The 20542-nt window shown below is 37.2% G+C and overlaps 1 protein-coding gene across 1 annotated transcript in view; it reads left to right on the top strand.

The window, feature by feature from the left end:
- LOC580670 (MAM and LDL-receptor class A domain-containing protein 2) overlaps nucleotides 1-20542 on the top strand; it is a 61777-nt gene that overhangs the window by 14341 nt on the left and 26894 nt on the right. The window contains exons 20-41 of the mRNA XM_030993793.1: nucleotides 516-744; nucleotides 2143-2317; nucleotides 2991-3093; nucleotides 3872-4021; nucleotides 4492-4679; nucleotides 5159-5327; nucleotides 5664-5792; nucleotides 6343-6605; nucleotides 9125-9359; nucleotides 10615-10701; nucleotides 11711-11880; nucleotides 12397-12517; nucleotides 13191-13340; nucleotides 14207-14463; nucleotides 14988-15078; nucleotides 15886-16017; nucleotides 16644-16789; nucleotides 17231-17347; nucleotides 18029-18263; nucleotides 18516-18742; nucleotides 19501-19624; nucleotides 20262-20378. Coding sequence (XP_030849653.1) covers nucleotides 516-744; nucleotides 2143-2317; nucleotides 2991-3093; nucleotides 3872-4021; nucleotides 4492-4679; nucleotides 5159-5327; nucleotides 5664-5792; nucleotides 6343-6605; nucleotides 9125-9359; nucleotides 10615-10701; nucleotides 11711-11880; nucleotides 12397-12517; nucleotides 13191-13340; nucleotides 14207-14463; nucleotides 14988-15078; nucleotides 15886-16017; nucleotides 16644-16789; nucleotides 17231-17347; nucleotides 18029-18263; nucleotides 18516-18742; nucleotides 19501-19624; nucleotides 20262-20378 — 3615 coding nt within the window. The remainder of the gene's footprint in view (nucleotides 1-515; nucleotides 745-2142; nucleotides 2318-2990; nucleotides 3094-3871; nucleotides 4022-4491; nucleotides 4680-5158; nucleotides 5328-5663; nucleotides 5793-6342; nucleotides 6606-9124; nucleotides 9360-10614; nucleotides 10702-11710; nucleotides 11881-12396; nucleotides 12518-13190; nucleotides 13341-14206; nucleotides 14464-14987; nucleotides 15079-15885; nucleotides 16018-16643; nucleotides 16790-17230; nucleotides 17348-18028; nucleotides 18264-18515; nucleotides 18743-19500; nucleotides 19625-20261; nucleotides 20379-20542) is intronic.

Raw genomic sequence — 20542 nt, 5'->3', positions numbered from 1 at the left:
TTGGTTGTGATTTGGTTTTAGGTTAGCTTTAAAGAAAGAAATGCGTATATATATATATATATATATATATATATTGTAGGGTCTTTGGGGGTTGTCACGAATCATGTACCATAGACTGGAGAGTAACTGCATGGACCTACTAGCAGGTCCATGGTAATTGCTAAAGAAACACGTATTAACCGTGAAATCTTCAGTAACACCCTTTATGCACTCAACATCCAACTGAAACAGGGAAATTAACATGCATGCGTGGAAATGCATCAGGATTGGGATCCACCCTCATATGTTTGTATCATATTGTACTGTCATAATTCCTTGCATTTCGAACAATTATTCTGCATAAGATACCTCATGCATGTTTTAGCGTTGGTTAAAGGCAGTATTTGTTTAAGAAACATGCATTCACTTTGAAGAAAAAAAATCGAATACAACAATACTTTTGCTTAAATATTCGCCATCATTGTTTCACGCACGGCGTTGATATCATCATTATCCCGAATATGTTATTATAACAGGAGACTGTGACTTCGAAAGTGGCACGTGCGATTGGAGCAGTTTCGATAACGGACTCTATGTCTGGCATCGCACCGCTGCTCAGGACGCGCCATCTGGAAGAGCGCCCTCTGTTGATCATACCCTCGGTTCTGCCGCTGGTTCGTTTGTCTTTGTGGACAGTTCATCAGGGACGTTTGGCGTGACGGCATTACTGGTTAGCCCTCCGCAGCTCGGAAGAACAGGCCAACGGTATGTACTTTAAGTAATAGGTTAATGGCGATCATCAGACAAATTAACTTGTGACATCGACAATATACAAATTTTGGTAGAAACAAGTATGTGTGTGTATTTGGGGTTTTACGGTCGTGCATCAATCAGATATGATTATATACGTCTGGGATCGATTTTAAGATCACCATCCGAAAGACATACGTGACTCAGTTTCGAACCTGCGTCCTCGGGTGAATCAGTTCATAACTTCCATTGTTAGCTGGATTTCAGGCGTCATCCATGTAGTTCAATCCTTCATACGGGAGGCCAAAATATTACGCTTTTTAGAAAATTGAACTGTGTTCTAGCATCCAGATACCGATTTTTGTTACATGGAGTTATCTATTTTTAATCCTATAGACATTGAAAACTTTCGTAAATTTTGATAATCAGCCCTCCTACGTGGTAATAAATGTGTCCACATCTTCTTTAGATGTAATAGGACTGATGTAAATATGCAAGTGTTGAAGTAGCAGAAAGATCGGTAAAACTACACTTATCTAACCATATTTTAGGAGGCTCGTGATACGAAATTATTTAATGCATGTAAACAGTGTGTCTGTTCATCCATATATTCTGCAATGCGTTGTACTAAACGCTAGTTACCTACATGCCCAAAATGCAGAGCTTGTACTATTCAAAAAATAATATAGAAGAAGATCGTCTCGGGTTCATTTCTCCATTTTGTCTGCAAAAAGCACAAAGATGTCCATATACCAAGAATGCCCCATGTCAGTATATGTCTACATCTTTATTAGATGTGCACAGACAATAGCTGAAACTCCTCACCACCCATCAAATAAAAAGATAACATAGTCATGTTTAGAGTAATAGTTCAATATTTTCTTCTCATCTAAGAAGAAAAGACAAGAAAAATATTAGTTCACCAGAATTCTTATTTAATTGTCGAGATAAGGTGTTAACATCTACTAAAGATTATGAAGGGTTCCTTATTCGGTAAAGAAAAAAAATAATAATACATGTATAATGAATTAATGAATATAATTATGTTTAAAGGATGTCAAATCTTGCATAAATAGAATCTTTCAGACTTACTGACTGCCTTTATTCTCCAAACAAATATATCTCGTAATCTTCAGTGATATCCAATTAACGAGGCCAGAAATTATAGTTTGGAAGTGATAGCCCATTTGCTACTGAATTTTCAAGATTCCTCTCCCAAACTGTCTTTTCACGTAATATAATGCCAAAAAAAAAATCGATTATACTACAATGTAATCATTCATGAATAAAACACACTTAGAACATTATAATAAGTGAATCCGTAGCTTTACTACCAGTGCGAGTTTACTAGAGTTCGTCAGCTTGAACATAAATTATTTTGACTGTGAATCTAATTCTGTATTCCTCTCAAAGATGTGAGATGCAGTTTTACTACCACATGCTGGGTGGTGATGCAGGAACTCTTCTGGTAGCTCTCTATGATAACAACATCCTCGACCCATCCTATGTCTCCATCGTCGGTAACAATGGCAACCAATGGAATATGGGAAGTCTGTCTATAGGACCACGGGATGCTGGACAGTATTATGTAAGTTTTCAATCATCTGGTGTTTTCTTAAATTTGTGTCCCATGATCTGATTGCTGAACTTATTATTTCTCAATATAATAATATACTAATATTAATGATATTCGTTCTTGTATAGCGCAAATCACATAATATAACGTCTCTATATATGCGCTTCCAAAGAGCTTTGGAAATGATTACCCTAGCTTTATATTTCTCTTTATCACTCCCACTCTCTCTCTCTCTCACCCCCTCATTTTTCTTTTTACGCTTTTTCTCGATATTGTTATGATTGTTTATTTCCTCTCTCTCTTTACATGTATTTCTCCCCTATTGTATTTTTCAAAGGATAACTTTTGTAATTCCATTTTGTTAAAACCTTTAAATTTCAATAGTGATTAATTATAAATAGCTTAAATGTTTTTTTTTGTTGTTGCCATATTTGTGTATAAATATCTACCCTCTTATTTTTCTCCACCTATTAAAGTAAATAATAATAAATTGTTGGAAAAGATTGGATTACCCAAACGTTGCTCGAGTCGTAGGACAGTTTGGTAGCACATTGCATAATGACTGTAAAATGTCTGAAAATGGAGCGGACTATTTTTTCCCAATGTAGATTCCTTTTTTTCAATTTGTGCATTCTCCAAATTATTCTTTTCCTGCACCTTATTTTACTCTCTTTGCTCTTTCCAGATCCGATTTGAAGCCTCTCCTGGTATTGGTTTTAACGATGCCTCACAGACAACCGACATAGCTCTTGATGATATATCATTCGTCAATTGTGCTTATACAGACGGTATGCTAATGATCAATAATTGATGCATTCTTTTAATTTTCCATTATAAATGTAGGTTTTACACGTTGTCGAAGGCTACATAAAAGTTGCCTGAAATATGCATATTCATTATTTTAGCCAATCAGAGCATTTAACAACTTTTTTCTTGATTCTTATAGAAAACCTATTGTTTGAAGAAGATAATATTAATGATAATATTCCGTTCTTGTATAGGGCATGTGACATTGTGATACAGCGTCTATGGCCCGAATTCACAAAGCAAGGTTTGAGCTCAAACCTCCTTTTGTTTCGCCAAACCTCCTTTTGTTCTTTACAAACCAGGTTTGTAAAAAACGCGTAAAACGCGTCATATGACGTACGAAAACCAAGGTTTGTCGACAAACCTCCTTTGTGAATTTGGGCCAATATGTACTTCCAAAGGACTTTGGGTGTTATTCCTCCGGCATGAAAAGAAAATTACTCATGATTTTTTCGGATAAATTTATAGAAGAAAAGGGGCGAGTAACTATATTCACAAATGCAAAGAAATAAAGGTGAGTAATGATTGATTTCCAGTTATTCACCAGGTCGCAACTAATTGTTCGTTTAATATGCACTGCTTGTTTATATTGAAGGCAAAATCTATTCGTGGTGTCTATTAAAAACTTAACCCACTGCGTCTGGGTCTGGTCAATTTTAACTTGAGGTATACTTAATATTATGCATTTGGAAGACAGTCAAATTAACTTAATAATACGATCCTACGTTGACATTCGTGTCATGTCACTTATATTTACAGATGTGTCATGTAACTTCGGAGCTGGTGACACGTCAGGCACGATATGTGGATGGACACAGGACACTAGCGATATATTTGACTGGGTTGTTAGAAAGGGAAGCACGCCATCAGCGTACACCGGCCCAGCCACCGATCATACTACTGGCGATGGTAAAACAAAATACTTCAAATTTCAAATGTTTTCAATATTTGTATTAGTTTTTCTCTTCACTTTGTTGCCGATTTCTGCTTCAATTTGTTTGTCTGTGATGACCTTTTCTTTATTAGGCTTCAGTTCCAAAGTTTCTGATTTGGAAAAATCGTAACCTCTATAATCGGCGAAAATGCCCGGATTTGGAAGGGTCAGAACCATGTTTTAGTTGCCTTAGTGAGGTAGTCTCATAATACGATTAAAAATAGTTATATGTTTTGCTGGTTATTTAGTTTTTGTTACCCAAGATACATAAACTCAAGATTGCCAACATAGAATTGTAATGATCATTATCTGTTGCAAGGGTCATTGAGTTAAAAAAGAGGTCAACAATATGTCAAGAAGGATTATTTTATTTGATTTCATGAGACCTTTGAAAAAGGTATACGAGGAACTCATTTTATGTTTTCTTCTTCCTTCTATTTTGCAGGGTATTATGCTTACATAGAATCGTCATCACCTCGGTTGATCGGTGAAAATGCCCGGCTGTTGTCAGGGTCACTGAGGTCAACCCGAGGTCAACCATATTGTCTGTCTCTATGGTTTCACATGTTTGGTAGTGATATAGGAAGCTTAGCTGTTTATATCAGAGACACGGATGGATCGAATGAGAACCTTGTAAGTGACATATTCATTTTTATTTTATTTCATTTAATGTTCATCATGAGTAGATAGCGTAAAAGTCATTCAATAATTCGTCGCTGTTTTCACGAAGTGACGGTAGTGAACAAAAAATGCATTCACTTTGCGTTACGATTTTCCTCACTACCGTCACTTCGTGAAAACAAGGACGAATTGCTGTGGTCGACTAATAAAATAAATGAGAGACTGTCATTGGACTTATATAAAATGATGTATTTATCATTTCTCTTTGTTTTGACCTTGACCTTCTTGACCTTCATTTTCGTTTTCATTCTATCTCTACTTTTTTCAGCCTGACTTTCTTTTCCTATTCTTGTGAGTATATTCTTTTAACGTGTCATGCCCCCTTGCCAATAGCTAATCCCATTAATTAGGTTCATTAACTATATTTGATTTTAAAGAAAATGCATGTGAAAAACTTTCTGTGTGTAAAATATATCTCTCATCATCTTTAGATTTGGACAAAGTCACGAACCCAAGCGAACGAGTGGCGGAACGGACACTACACGTTTTCTACAACCGCTAACTACGAGCTGGTGATAGAGGGCGTTGTAGGACAGAGCTGGTATGGAGATATATCAATTGATGACGTCAGTCTCAGTGAAGGAGAGTGTCCACCAACAGGTAACCTTATGATGGGAAAATGACAGTTTTTTCGCGAATTTCTATCTCGATGGTATTGTGTAACGTAAGTCCCCATAGCATATTATTTGAACCGTAATTACATTGCAGGTTTTGTAAGAGAACATTTGATGTTGATACTATCATTAAGATGATTCGGGAACAACAATACATTTAAAGCCAATTAATTTTAGGTCTAATTTTCAGGTTCCTGTTAACTATGTTGTTGACTGATACACAACTTATTATTTCTTTGCTGGCCTAATGTTAAGGTCTCCCACCCCCTTTATTTTCTTTTGAATATATTTTTCTTGTCTGATTTACATTTTTTTTCTGCAGCCGAGTGTGACTTTGAGATCGACCTCTGTGACTGGACAAATGTGTACAACAATGATTTTGATTGGTCATGGGGGTCTGGGTCCGGTGGTATGGGCCCAGCAGTGGATCATTCTACTAATACTGCTACAGGTATGTCAGTCCCTTTCTCTCTCTCTCTCTCTCTCTCTACCTTTCTCTTTCACTTTCACTATCCCTCTCTCTCTCTCTCTCTCTCTCTCTTCTCAACGTCTCTCCCTTTCTCTCTCTCTCTCTCTGTTATGTTTTGTAATGAATTAATATCTCTCTATATCACTCTGTTTCTCTCCCTTAAACTCTCTATCTTCCTTCATTTTCTCTACATTTCCCACTCTCTCTTCTATCAAATACTGTTTTGTATTCCAGTACTGATAACTTTCCTTTCTTCTTTCATTTATCCTCTCTCTCCGTGCTTCTCATTTTCTGATCCATGTGAAATTTGAGGGATTCAGGTGTATTTGATGCACTTGATATTTTTTTAAAGTCACAAAGAGCATTGTTCATGTACATTTTAGTTTCAAATGAGGAAGACAGCTATTTTTTGCTTAGCTTGTAATTTTTTTTTCGAAAATATATTATAACAGTATATTGCAGACAAGCTTGAACTATGTTAACTTTTTTAACACAATTCCAATTGGATTAAATTCCTATATTTCGGGTACAGGCCACTATGCATACGCAACCATCTTGGGTCAACCGTCCGGATCTACCGCCCTCCTCGCTAGCAAGGAGTACAGTCTATCCGGGTCCCAATGCCTAGGGTTCTTCTATCACGTGAGCGGTCAGAACGTGGGAAGCTTGACCGTGTATAAGCAGGATGATGGTGATATGTTTGTTACACCGAGCTGGACGATTTCAGGTGAACAAGGCGACGTCTGGAGGTCAGCTACAGTCGATATCTCCCCGACTGCGGATAACAACTACAAGGTGCGCAAACAAAATTTCATTTAAGACCTACATTATAATTATGTAGTAGATATGTATATGTATATCCCCCCCCCCCCTTGAAGAGGATGTGTCGAGATCAGGTACAGTCGATATTTCCCCGAACGCGAATAACACATATAGCTCCGTCTAGTCTCATTTGACAACGCCCCCTATCGTCAGAGTCCAGCAGCCTAACATGTTAGCCTATGGACTTTTACCAAAATAAATCGTTTAACATTCATTTTTTGTTTAAACGAAAAGTACATCCACCCCGACGTACGCTGACACTAGCTCTTTCATTGAAACCCTCATGTCCCATTGACTTTCTCTAACCCTTGTTGAGTAAACTGTGCAATTCAAGTTTCAAGTTTCAAGTTTATTTTATTTCACTTTATCCAAAAAAAAACATAATTGAACATTGAACGAATAATTGAACAAAACATACAATATAGAAAACATAATGTACATGATAATAGTTATAACAAAGAATACAATCATATAAATCAATCAATAAAGTGGGGGATCTACTATTAAAAGTAAAGCTTGTATTATGTAGGTCCCGGTTCATGGGTTTGTGTATAAATAAGGGTATTTGAATTAACATATTTACAAAAGCATATGATTACACGAGGGTTATCTTTAAATGAACATTTTACTGAAGATATCGTAAACAATTGAAAAAAGGAAGAGTTCTGTGCTTTCCTCAGCATAAACAAATATATATATATACATTAAATAAAATTATCAGTGCTTATTTTAGCACTACTTGTGTGGAGAGAAAGAATAATTGCAAGGAAAACAATTGAGCCGTAATGCTCGAGAAGGTAAGGGACATGGCAAACAAATAAGTGAAAATATATGGGTGCTGTGCTTCTTCATATGTACTTCATTAAATGTTGAAAGCCAATGGTTCACCCTGCCACGAAAGGAATCTACTTGTGCATCAGAAAGCTTGCCTTCCTTTAATAGCCTGTAGTTTTATATAGGTCAGTGAATAAAACTCATCCCTAATGAACTGAATTTTATTAACCTTTGCATCACCCAGCTCTGGTACTATTTTTGCAATGTTGATTTTTGCAAAAAGCTTGTGTTTTGAGGTCCACTCAGTGTTGGCCACTTCAAAGCTTTGGACTCACGGCCAATACAGAACGAAAAGCCAGATATACCTGCATCCGAGAGAAACCTTTCCCAACGGTACAAATGAGTCAGCTTCTCTCGATCAAACTCATTAAACTTCTTCATTTGTTCTACCGCATCAAGCCTACGTGCATATGAGTAGGTTGATAAGAACATCGGCAATGCGCAGAAACATATTTTATATGCAAATTGTCAACAACAGCAACATGTTAGATGGGTATTTGTGGAAACAGGGGGGTTCTTGAACAATTGTATGTCGACTTGGATCTCTTGGCCATCTTCGCACACTCTTCAATTTCTGTGATGGTTCTAGAGGGAATACCTTTGTTAGATATCTCAGAAGGCATGTTTGATAGGTGGAAGGATTTAGATGGACACTTGAAATACATGCAGGAGTATGTAAATGAGGCAGAGTCTATTCCAAGAACACACAATAAGAATTTATAGTCTCCTCCAAGGAAATATGCCACTTTGGAGGAATTACCACCAACCTCTATAGATGAGGTGCTGGCAACAGCCTGTCTGAAGTCGGCGAGATGCTCCTTGAGAGCACCATATCCTTCTTTATCTTCAAAAATGGCGATGAGATTATTACCTCTGCTAGGTACTGCATCTTCTTCTTAAAAATGGTAAATTTAACGTTCACAACATGCAGATTTTTGACAATCCACGTACCATCCTCAGATAATTTCACTCTTATATCATCTCCTTCTTGGACGATGTGTTTGTCATGTAAAATCTTAACTCGACTTCGTAGTAATTGCACAAAATCCCTTGGAAAACCAGTCGCATTTAAAGGAGTTGGTGTCACTGTACTAGATTTATTGAGGTGGGCTTAAGCTTTTCTGATTAGATATATGCTGGGCAAATTGCTCGCATAACATAACGCCAGATACGCCTTATCAGATATGCCAAACTTTAATATCTTTAACATAAAGTACAATATTGACTTTATCTAATGATGTTTTAGCGTTGTCTTCTTCAGGTGTATTTGATGTATTTTATTTTTAGATGAGGAAGACGTTCTTGTGTTCTTGTATGAACATTTTGTACGGTCAGGGATGATACCTGGATACCTTGACATGTGAGGAAACTTAATGCAGCTTTGCAGTCTTCTTTTAAAGTTTTCTTCCTACGAAAAGATTGGGCCATACTGTATGGTTGGAATCTTTGCTTTTGTGATGTACCTCGGTACTTCCTAACAATCCTTTGAGCAATCTTGTTAAAGAACCTCTGAAGATTTATTTTTGATTTTTGTAGATAGAGAGCTATTGAACTTGGTTTACATAATACATGGTTAGTGTTGATTTATTATCGCAATGTGTAAACGGAACTTACCAATAACTAATATGCTGTTCATATTTGTTTCCCCCTTCCTTAAGATCTACTTTGAAGCCATTTCTGGCGGAGCAACTTCCAACGCAGATATCGCCATTGACGATATCCGTTTCCATGGCCAACCTTGCCCTGCAGAGGGCGCTTGTGATTTTGAGCGAGGGTATTGCGGCTGGACAAACGACTACATCGGTGACGATTTTGATTGGTTGAGAGGGAACTCGGAGACGCTGTCTGGTTATACTGGTCCAACTTTCGACCACACTTTGCAGAATGCGTTTGGTAGGTGCATTTCATTCTAGAAAGTAATACTAAAGGGCAAACGAATGATTAATTATTACAATCATAATTCCGATGGTAAACAAGTAAAGTTCATATGTTAATTATGATTCGCACCTGTCTGGGTCTCAACCGGACAGATGCTCTACATGTCTGATGCCATTGCTATTAAATATGCCCTTATCTATTTTATTTGTAATGAATAATATATCTGTTTATATTGATAATTATTATGTTTACTTTTAAGTGCTGTATGTATATATGTTATTGTTTTATAGATCAGCGCTCTGGTTAGTATTGTGTAAAAGCGCTTAATAAAAAAAACAATTATTATACAAATTCTTCTTAGGAAATATGATCCAATTCCTTACAAAAATAAACCTAAGCCAATTTCACTAGCCTTGTGCGTCACCTATTGAAATGTGCGAACATCACAACGTTACCCGGACATTATTCCCTGTGTATGTAGGCTACAATACATTACTGAAATAAGCCAGTTCGTAAATAGATTAGGAACGCATGACCCCAAAATATCCACAGATCTTGTATACAATGGAAACGTCCAAATTGTTAATTTGAGAATAATCACTGCTGAAGTGATGGGGGTGCTTCATGAATACTCTTTGTCTGCCTCTTGAGAAGAATACTTCCACCTGTGTATCAGATAAATGTACTGTCGGTGCATGAGAGAGTTTTGATTACATAACTTTCATGAGCACGATACCAGCGTTCGTCTCGCTGGTTATACTATTTGGGAACGTATGACCTTTATCTGCCCATGTGCAAATCCTAATTACGAACTCGCTTATTGCCCTTGAGTTAATTTTGCCCAGCAAGTCCGATTGTTAGGAAGGGAAGGGCTGATGCATGGACTATGTATACTTTCCTTGTTTTCATTTGCGAAATAATATGCGTTTTCAGGTCATATTATGAGGGCATGAATCAAGTTTACACAAAACATACCAAAGTTCAAAATATGTCCTAGTAGAATTTAAAAATATACATATTCAATTCTTCTTCCTTTTGTCGCCCTCATTCTCATTCATTATTTCTCACTTGATCTTAAAGGAGACGTCGTATAATTCTCTCTTTTTTTGTCACGGAATTGCTAAGTATAACAATTTATTCTTTTCTTTCTCAGACATATACATTTTCTTTCAACGATAGTTGTATGGTCTTTATATTCCTCATATCACTATCTATTTTCCAATGTATTCTCTTATTTCTATTTAATATTATATTTGTTGTTTTAACGCAGGTCACTTTGCCTTCATTGAGAGCTCCTCCCCTCGTGTCTATGGCAACAAGGCTTGGCTTGTCAGTGAAACTTTCGAAAGCACAAGTGGTAATTAATTTCTTATATCACCGTTATAATCTCATCTGACTAAAGAATCTGACGAGAATGTAAGATAATCTGTTCTGCTTTGCTATATCTTGTATTAGGAGTTTGATATTATAAATGGAACTTGAATGCTGGTGAGAATATATATAGTCACGCAATGCAGTCACTTACATTGACTGGGCGTTCAATGCTAGTTATCGGAGTTTACAGTTTGTAATTCAAGCCTGTGCCGGGAAAACTAGCATGGATTATAAAGGAAGAAGAAAAGGTGCTATAAAAGAAGAACCAAAAAATAGATATTCGTTTAAAGACGGCAGAGAAAGGCTGCATTGGCAATGCTTGTAATATAAAATATGCTTTCAAGACTTTGCAGGGGCATGTGTCTGTATGCTAATTTCGTATGAAGGCTATCAGACCAGATTTGCTTAAAAGTTAGGTTACATTTGTTAAATGAGCACCTCACCATTGTCAGGAACCCACATTTAAAGATACGCGTATGTTTCCATTATTACCTTTTAGACATCTTGTATGTTTAACATTATACATTTTTCTTCTTCTTTGTCTTTTTCTCCTTCTTCATGTTGTTCCTTTGTTTTTGCTTTTGCTTTTTCTTTTCCGTCTCACTTTCTCCTCCTCCTTTTCTCTCTTCTTGTTTTCTTCTCCATCTTCTCCTTCTTCTGCCTCTTCTCATTCTTCTTCCTCTTCTTCTTCTTCTTCTTCTTCTTCTTCTTCTTCTACCTCTTTTTCCTCCTCTTATTCTCCTTCTTCATCTTTTTCTTCTTCTTCTTCTTCATCTTTTTCTTCTTCTTCATCTTCTTCTTCTTCTTCTTCTTCTTCTTCTTCTTTTCCTTCTCACTTTCTTCTTCTTCTCCTCCACGTCCTTCTTTTCTTCTCTTTCTTCTTCTCCTCCGTCCTCTCCTTTTGTCTTCTTTTTCTGTTTCTTCTTCTTCTTCCTCCTCCTCTTCTTCCCCCTTTTCTCCCTCTTCGTCTTCGTCTTCTTCTTCTTGGTTAGGGCGTTGCTTCGAGATGTGGTACCACATGTACGGGGAGGGGACCGGATCTCTGAGGATACACATCCGGCCCGCAGGCGCACAACCTCAGCTCCTGTGGACCGAGACTGGGAACCAAGGCAACGTGTGGAAACACACTATGATGACAGTAGCATCCTCTGATCAGTTCTGGGTTAGTTGCTATGATAAGGAGGAGAAGGATAATAATGGTGATGATGGTGATGGTGATGGTGGTGGTGGTGGTAGTGATAATAATAATAATGATGATGATGATGGTTTTTATTAATGATGATGCTGATTATGACAATGATTATGCTGATTGATGATGATAATGACGATGATGGTGATGATGATGAAGATGATGACAGTAAAGGGTGGTGGCAATAAGGATTTGTACTCATAATGTCGATGTAGCTTTACAAAAAAGTGAAGGCCGGGCGAAATGAAAATTACCAACTGCCTAAAATGTTAGACGTAGAAAGTTAAATCACACATGGAACCCTAGAAGAACGAAACTGCATTGTTTTAGAAAAACGAACTATGGTAAAACATAAACAACATAACAATTAGTGCAATGTTGTGTAGAAAACTATAAAAAAAATATTGAAAAATGTATGTTCCCAGTGCTGCCATGAATTGTATGAGCAACATCCTTCAACTCTTGCTTATGCTTCGTTTACTTTTCCAGATTATTGTAGAGGGCATCATTGGCTATAACTTCACCAGCGACACGGCTATCGATGACGTCATGCTGTACGATGCTCCGTGTGGGTCCACTCCGGCCCCACCCAGCACAATACCTACATTCGGTAAGAAAGTACACCTTGTCACAATCTAAATGTTATTTTATTTAATGCTATAAATATTATATTGAGCATAACATACTATTGTAAATGATTAAGCATAACGATCACCAAATTTATTTCCCAAATAGGTTTAGATGTGACGATTTTTTTCGAAGAAAGGTGATAGGACTAAGTACTTTTTAAATATTGCATCCAATATATCTTTCTTTTCTTTCTTTTATCCGAAGAAAAGTGTTATTCAATCATTGTTGAGCAAGAAAAAAAACAATACATTTGACCGAAGTACATGTTGTGACATGTTGTGACGGTAAAACAAATATATCTTTGTAAAGAGCTATTCTTTCAATAGCGCGTTTCTCGTGAGTTGTAGAAGTATCATCTGTCTGCAGAGCAGCTTTATAAGGTCCAAAATAAATGACAAAGGAACATATGAAGATATGGCAGACGTTTCTTTTCCAAACCGATTGCTACCTAGTCAGCACCTTACATCTTCCATGACTTGTATCATTTGATACAATTTAAATTAAATATAATGCACTTAAGCTTCCGCTATTGGGGACAGTATGTACTATATGTTGATAGAAGTTAGTTTATACAAATTTATTTCATCCCGTCTTATTTCATCTTACTCCCTTCCAATTATAATAAACACCATTTGTGTTCGTTCCATGATCAGCTCCAGATTCGCATAACTGTGACTTTGAGACCGGCCTCTGTTCCTGGACGCAGGACCCAGGCAATGACTTTGACTGGACCAGGGTCTCCGGGACCACTGGGAGCGCAGGAACAGGACCTGCTGGAGACCACACAACCGGAGATTCAACAGGTACGGTTCAAGCCCAGGGATGTTACTCGTCGAAGTGAAGGGGCTCTAGACCCCTCCCTCCCCCCCCCCCCCCCCCCCACCCACCCTACTCTCCCTCAAAAAAGGGATTTGCGTTTATGATTTGATTTTTGAATTTCTCTTCATGGTCTTTTTTCCAAGTTACTGTTTGAAACAAAATCTGTCGAATAATTTTTTCAGACTTTGACTTTTTGTTTTAATTGCAGGCAGACCTTGAAAATAAATATATGTACAATTGCTGTTTTGTTTGATCTTTCGTGAGAAAGGAATACGAGGGGGGAATTGCGGACTTTAGTACAAATGTCTTTTTTTTCACATAAACTCTTTATTCACTTTTTCTCAGAGCATAAAACAGTTAAAGCAAGTGTACAAAATGATGGATACATGCGTTTGACCATAGTAGGGTCCATGGTTTGACAAACAAAGGTTCAATGAAAAACAAGATTCAATAAGTTGGACGTGCCTCCATATATCAAGCAAAAAATAAAAATATTTACCTAAAAGCTGTTCCAGATGTTGGATCAGTAGGGGGGAAATCCTGTTGCGTATAGATTATTTTTCAAATTTAGCTCATGTATCATTAATTAATTAATCTTACGACTTATTCTTTATTAGTGGTAGAAGTAGTAGTAGTGGTGGTTATCTTACCTGACTGCTAAGAAAGCATACATGCTTGTGAGCAACCAGAAGACTACGGCTTTAGGTCCTCTCCGAGAGAACTAAATGAGGATTAATGCTTTATCAAAGGCGCATCGCCTTGGTTTCGAACCTGGGTCGCCGGATTACGAGACCACTGCTCTACCAACTGAGCTATCGCGCCTCTAACAGTTATTCTTTCCTAAATGCAGGTTACTACATTTATATCGAGACAAGTGATGGAAACCCCGGGGATACTGCCAGGTTGAATTCCAACGCCCTGCGGAGCTCCGATGACAGTGGCTACTGTATGGCGTTCTGGTTTCAGATGTATGGAATACATCTCGGGAGTCTGTCCATATACACGTCCAGTGGAGGGGCCGAGGCACTGGTCTGGACCGAGTCGGAACCGAGGGGTCCGTTCTGGCAACAGGGACAGATCCATTTCACGGGCACAGACTCGTATATGGTAAGTTGGTGGATGATAGTGTTCATCATAATGATAGAAAAGTGGTTATAAAAGAAATTACATATATACTTTACTTTACATGTGACTGTAACAATAGTTTCAGATTCTTTTTATTTTTAAATGAATATACAATCATTTCGACATAAATGCATCTAAGTGAATATACTTTATCCTTGCATTTGTAGTGTTTAACCTCATTGATTCACGCATATACTCAAAACAACACAAACACGATTTAGGTTGGCATTAGTTTGTATTTTAGTCCACTGCACCCTTTAAGTCAAAACACGGCTGTGTTTGTTGGTGGGATCAGATGTAATGTAAAATAAGGCAAGAATTGTTCATATGATCAGACATCCCTACAAAGGCATAGAAGAAAAGAAGAAAGGAATACAAAAAATATTCTTTAAAGAGCACATTTGAATAGCTCGGTTGCTAGGAAGTCACATTTTTAAATCGGCATCTATCCACTTTGGGAAGCTTGACAGACGGCATGTTGAATACTTGTGATTGTTTTATTGTAGGTGATATTTGAAGGAGTACGTGGAGCTGATTTCATGGGGGATATAGCCCTAGATGATATCGTCTTCCACCAAGGGGCATGCCCGACACCAGGTAAAACTAAATATTTTAATTTTATTCATGGCTTTTTTATGGATTCTTCCGATAATCATTATATCTTGTCAATTTGCACTCATTTTGTTTATCTATCTTGTGGATGGTATACCACTTTGTTTTCCATTTGATCTTTTTTTACCATGCTGTTTTGCTTTTCAAATTATCTGCCGACTGTGGTCTTTTTTCACTTCATTTTGTTGCCTTTCCCATTAGGTTATTTGTTTCCTTTGGAAATTGTCTTAGAATAAACAGTTGACTCCGCCCTTCCTCTGCCATCAGCTGTCATACCTTTACGTCTTTCTTTGTATTGCCCTCCGTTGTTCTCTCTCTCTCTTTATATCTTCATATGTCTCTCTTTCTCTCAAAACACACACACATAATGCACATCTCTCTCTCTCTATCTCACTTTCTTTTCTCTCTCTCTCTATCTCACTTTCTTTTTCTCTCTCTTGCATGATCATTGCTTATCTTTCTCAGCCCTCTCTCACTTATTACTTTCTGTTGGTTGTTCTCTCTCTCTCTCTCTCTCTCTCTTTCTATCTCAATCCCTACTCTTAAAAGACACCTACACACGCACACCCTCTCTATTTCACTTTATTTTTCTCTCTCTTGCCTGATCATTGCTTATCTTTCTCAGCCCTCTCTCACTTATTACTTTTTGTTTTCTCTCTGTTTTATTTCAGAGTGCTTCACATCTATTCTCTCTGTCAAATCTCCCTTTTTTGTAAATATATTTTCTTCCTTCATTTTGTAAAATATTCCTGAACATAGGTCTACATCTTTATTTGTTGTTTCTTGTTTCAGACATCTGTGACTTTGAGAATGGCGCCTGTGGTTTCACTCAGATGACCTCTGACACGTTTGACTGGGAACTGATCCAGGCCAACACCAGAGGAACAGGACCAACTATAGACCACACCTACAAGACCAGTTACGGTAAGCAACCAGTGAAAAAATATGAGGTGAAGCTACCCTTGTAGTACATCTATGAGAATATATATGTAAATCTCTTGGAATCGGTTTGGAACCTGTACATATTAACTTCCATACCCAAGACGTTGTTTGTAAAGACATACTCTAGGCAGTCTACATAATATTGCACCACAACTCTTACAACGCTTACACCGAACTTGGTGGTATTGTGACAAATATTTATTTTATGAAGAAGAAAAAGGTTCGAAACTCGAAAACTATTTTCAAAAAATCAACCCTGTCCGTCGCATTTTGATACATCTGCAAATGTGACTATGAAATATGGTGTAATTCGAACACGATTTCTCTGGGACGTACAATAGAGTATTGAAATGGCCTTCGAGTTAATTTTTTTTTTCTTCTAAATGGTGCAATCGTGCTTCTGCTGGTTTTCTTCTTTTTAAAGGACACATGATGATTGCAAATAATAAGTCTCTCCTTTACTATTGACAATGCTACTATCCAAAATTCAATCTATTTGACCACAAGAACACAAGTGAGATCATTAGTCAATGTTCCATTGATATGTCCGCTAGACAACAACACCTATTTTAGTCAATAATGCATTATATGATTTTGTTTTTGTTAAGGACACGTGATGTTTGCCGATATGACGAGTCTCTCCTCTAGCAACGACTATGCTACCATTCAGACGGGCTACTATGATCCTACTCCTACCCCACAATGCATGAAGTTCTCTTACTACATGGGAACATCACAGGCTTCTGTTTTACAGGTGAGTGTATGTTAATAGGTGGATTCAGAGGAGTCATAGGGGTCCAGATCCCCCTCCAACTTTTGCTGTTGTTGTTATGGTTGTTGTCTTTAATTCTTTTCATGTTGTTCTTTCTTTTACTTGCCAAAGATTTGTAGGGAAAATTTGTGCCCCTAAAAAATCGGATAATTTTTATTATTTTTTTTTTTTTTTAATATTTTGTCTTCAAGTATACCCCCCCTCCATCTTTTTTTTAAATCCGAGATCAACCCCTGTTGTATCCAGAACTATTCAAGATCAAAGTGAATGCAGGCACACGAAACTCCGGATTGACACTCTACTCTTTGTGCATTGTTAACGTACAAAGGGTGTGACTCTCCCATACACGAGACCTCCTGCTAACGTTGTGTCCGAGGTTAAGGATTGATTAGATATTTATAATTCTTTGTAATGCCATTACAGGTTTTCCTGCATGCAAGGAGCGGAGGATCTACCAGACTCTGGGCGATGAATACAGTCACAGGACCGGACGAGTGGCATGTAGCAGAGATTAATTACACCAGCTCAGAATCATATAAGGTAAGCCATGTTTTGCTAATGACGGTGTTATCGTGGTAATGATGATGATGATGATGATGACGATGACGGTATGTAGTGGTGCTGGTGACTATAATGGTAACGATGATGGCGATGATGAAGATGGTTATGATTAGTATAGTGATGGTGGTGGTGACGGTGACAGTGATGATGGTGGATGTGATGACGATGGTGATTATTTTATGAATACAGTCACAGGACCATACGAGTAGCACGTAGCAAAGATTAATTACACCAGCTCAGAATCATAACGGGTAAGCAATGTTTGTAATGATGGTATAATGACGGTGTGGCAGTGACGGTGATCAGGAGGAAGAGGAGGATAATGACGATTGCTGGTGATGATGATGATAATTAGGATGTTCATGATAAAAATGTTGGTGATACTGATGACGTTAATGGCTTAGTTAGTGATCAACCAAACTAGCACGTCATTGAGGGTATTTCTGATCATACTGGGGACTATTATGGTGAATTTTTTTTTATCTGCCGTAGAAAATATTCATGCTTTTTCCTGTGAATAATGGTGACGATTTAAGGAACGCTTTTCATGGCATTTTCATTATAAAGGTACTGATTTTAGAAATAAAATAAGGCATTTTTTCCATTCAAGACAACTCTAGATATTGAAATTTTCTTCCTTTTTTAAATTTTCGTTCTCAGTTCCAATTCCAAGCCTCTAGCAATCTCTACCAAGTCAGCGCCGGCGTTGCCATTGATGACGTCATAATCTCGACCGAGCCCTGTACACCGTTTGGTGCGTGTTCCTTCGAGAACGGGCTGTGCACGTGGAAGAACGAACAGAACGATGACGACTTTGATTGGCTGCTTATTAAGGGCAGGACGCCCTCTGACGACACTGGTCCGGGCGTAGATCACACACTGGGAACACCATATGGTGAGAGTCGTGAAATCATGGTTACCAACGTTTTATTTGTCTATCCTAAAAAAATTCTGTCAAAAAGGTCAACTTAAATATGTATCTCTATAAAATATGCTTTGTGATATAGTTTAAAATCTGACAGGTGTGTTAAAAGTATGCATTTCGTTTGGAAAAGATTTCTTAGACTATTAAAATGTACAACATATTATCCTCATATTCTTTTTTAATTTGAATTATTATACTTGAAATTCACCATTTCATCATTAGGAGCCTACGTTTACGTTGAAGCCACCGGGCGCGCAGAGGGTGACGTCACAATGCTCAAGTCAAGTGACTTCCTAGCCGTGTCTACACGTTGTATGGAGTTTTACTATCACATGGGCGGGGATGACGTGGGTACGCTAGAGGTCCAGGTATGGCCAGACAGTTCCACCTCTCCAAGTACCAAGTGGTCTCAGGCACAGGATACCGGTGACTTTTGGCGACAGGTCCAGGTAAGGTCCTCTTTTATTTGAAGAAAACAAGTTAGAGGAGAAGTTCACACAGATATCAAGTAGATTTGGATCGAAGCAGAAAAATGAGAGGAACAGGAATGTGAACGTTCGAGCAAAATTCCGTGGCTGCATCAAAACTTTGAACATTTCCAAACCTTACGTTAGAGAAATAACTTGTCTTGCCTCTCTCAAAAGACCTCTTGATAAATATTTCTGCCTTCAGTGATTATAATCTGATGTACTTATTTAATGAGTCAGTGTATTTTATGTTGGTCTTTATTTTCTTTTGTGATTTTAAAAACGTAGTAGTATTTTTTATATTTGTAGGGCTCCTAACCGATCAATGTTGTGATTGATATTATTTATATTATTATCAATACTATCATTGTTATTATTATTATGATTTAGTTCTAGTGTTTTTGTCAAAGTAAGTTGTTTCTACTATTTCCCATAGATCAGACAGTACCCTATCCCTTCGGCCTTACTGATATCTCATTTCATGACGTCGCTATCTATGATACTATGTTCAAATATATAGTTTGCTTTTATTCTATGTACTTCATTTTCAATAACATCATAATACAAAGTTTCTATTATTTCCATAGATCACACAGGACCCTATTCCTTCGGCCTTACTGATATCTCATTTTATGACGTCACTACCTATGATATTATGTTTAAACATACATGTTGCTCTTAGTCTATCTACTTCATTTTTCTTAGCATCATAATACACAGTTTCTATTATTTTCATATAGATAACACTGGATCCTATCCTTTCGGCCTATTCTTATGAAGTTCTATTCAAGGGCACAGTCGGAGCTTCCTATTTAAGTGATATCTCATTAGATGACGTCATGTTCTACGATGGTGTATGTTCAGGTGAGTGAACAAGATTTTGTAATGACTTCATACTCAATTTTACAATTGAAACTATTTTACTAGTAATTTAATACTAAAAAATACCCGACAATATTCACGCCCGTACTTCTGTTACAGCTCAAATACATCCATAAGGTAAAACAACATTTTAACGATCAAGCTTCACTTTCTGAAAGTAAGATAGTTCCTGAAAATTACTCTTTTCAGGCATTATCGTCTTAAATATTTATATAATTCTGTTTTTCTGATTCGTAATTACTTAAATGACCACCATTTTCAGAGATATATTTATAACAAGCTGAATAAATTGTATTTTGAATATATAAACAAGTATTGACATCCCTTGAAAAAAAGGTTTTTCTGTAAATTTTCCTTGGCATCACTATCAATCATGTCTTACATCCACTGTGAAATATTTTTTTTGGAAGGTGCTTATGTAACTCGAATATTGATGTTTGATATTTGTGGACCTCTCTAACATTATTCATTTTACATTCGGACAGACAAGTGTCTATCCCGGCGCCACCGAAAAAGCAAATGTGTGACTTTGTGTCTTAATGTCAGATTGAGGCTAGAAAAATATATCAAGTACTAATTTACAGTAATTGAAGATTTTTGTTCATATTTGTCCTCTTAGATCCGCCAACCGATTGTGATTTTGTGTGTAATGACGGAACGGACAAGTGTTTGCCGACTAATCAGATATGTGACTTTGTGTCTCAATGCGGGAACGGTGCCGATGAACTCGACTGCGGTAAGGGCTGGAGCACATAACACACTTTCCATCTCTGACACTTTTTCTTCCACCTCACCATAACTTGCTTTATCATTTCCATCTTTTCAAAAGAAATTAAAATATCATTATGAAGATAAACAAACAATCTATATTTTTATTTTTTTAAAGATGGAGGCACGTCC

Source organism: Strongylocentrotus purpuratus, unplaced genomic scaffold, assembly GCF_000002235.5.
Source record: "Strongylocentrotus purpuratus isolate Spur 01 unplaced genomic scaffold, Spur_5.0 spur5_scaffold_20, whole genome shotgun sequence".
Classification (NCBI taxonomy): Eukaryota; Metazoa; Echinodermata; class Echinoidea; order Camarodonta; family Strongylocentrotidae; genus Strongylocentrotus; species Strongylocentrotus purpuratus.
Note: the sequence above shows the minus strand (reverse complement) of the source record. Positions and strands in the feature narration are given on the sequence as shown.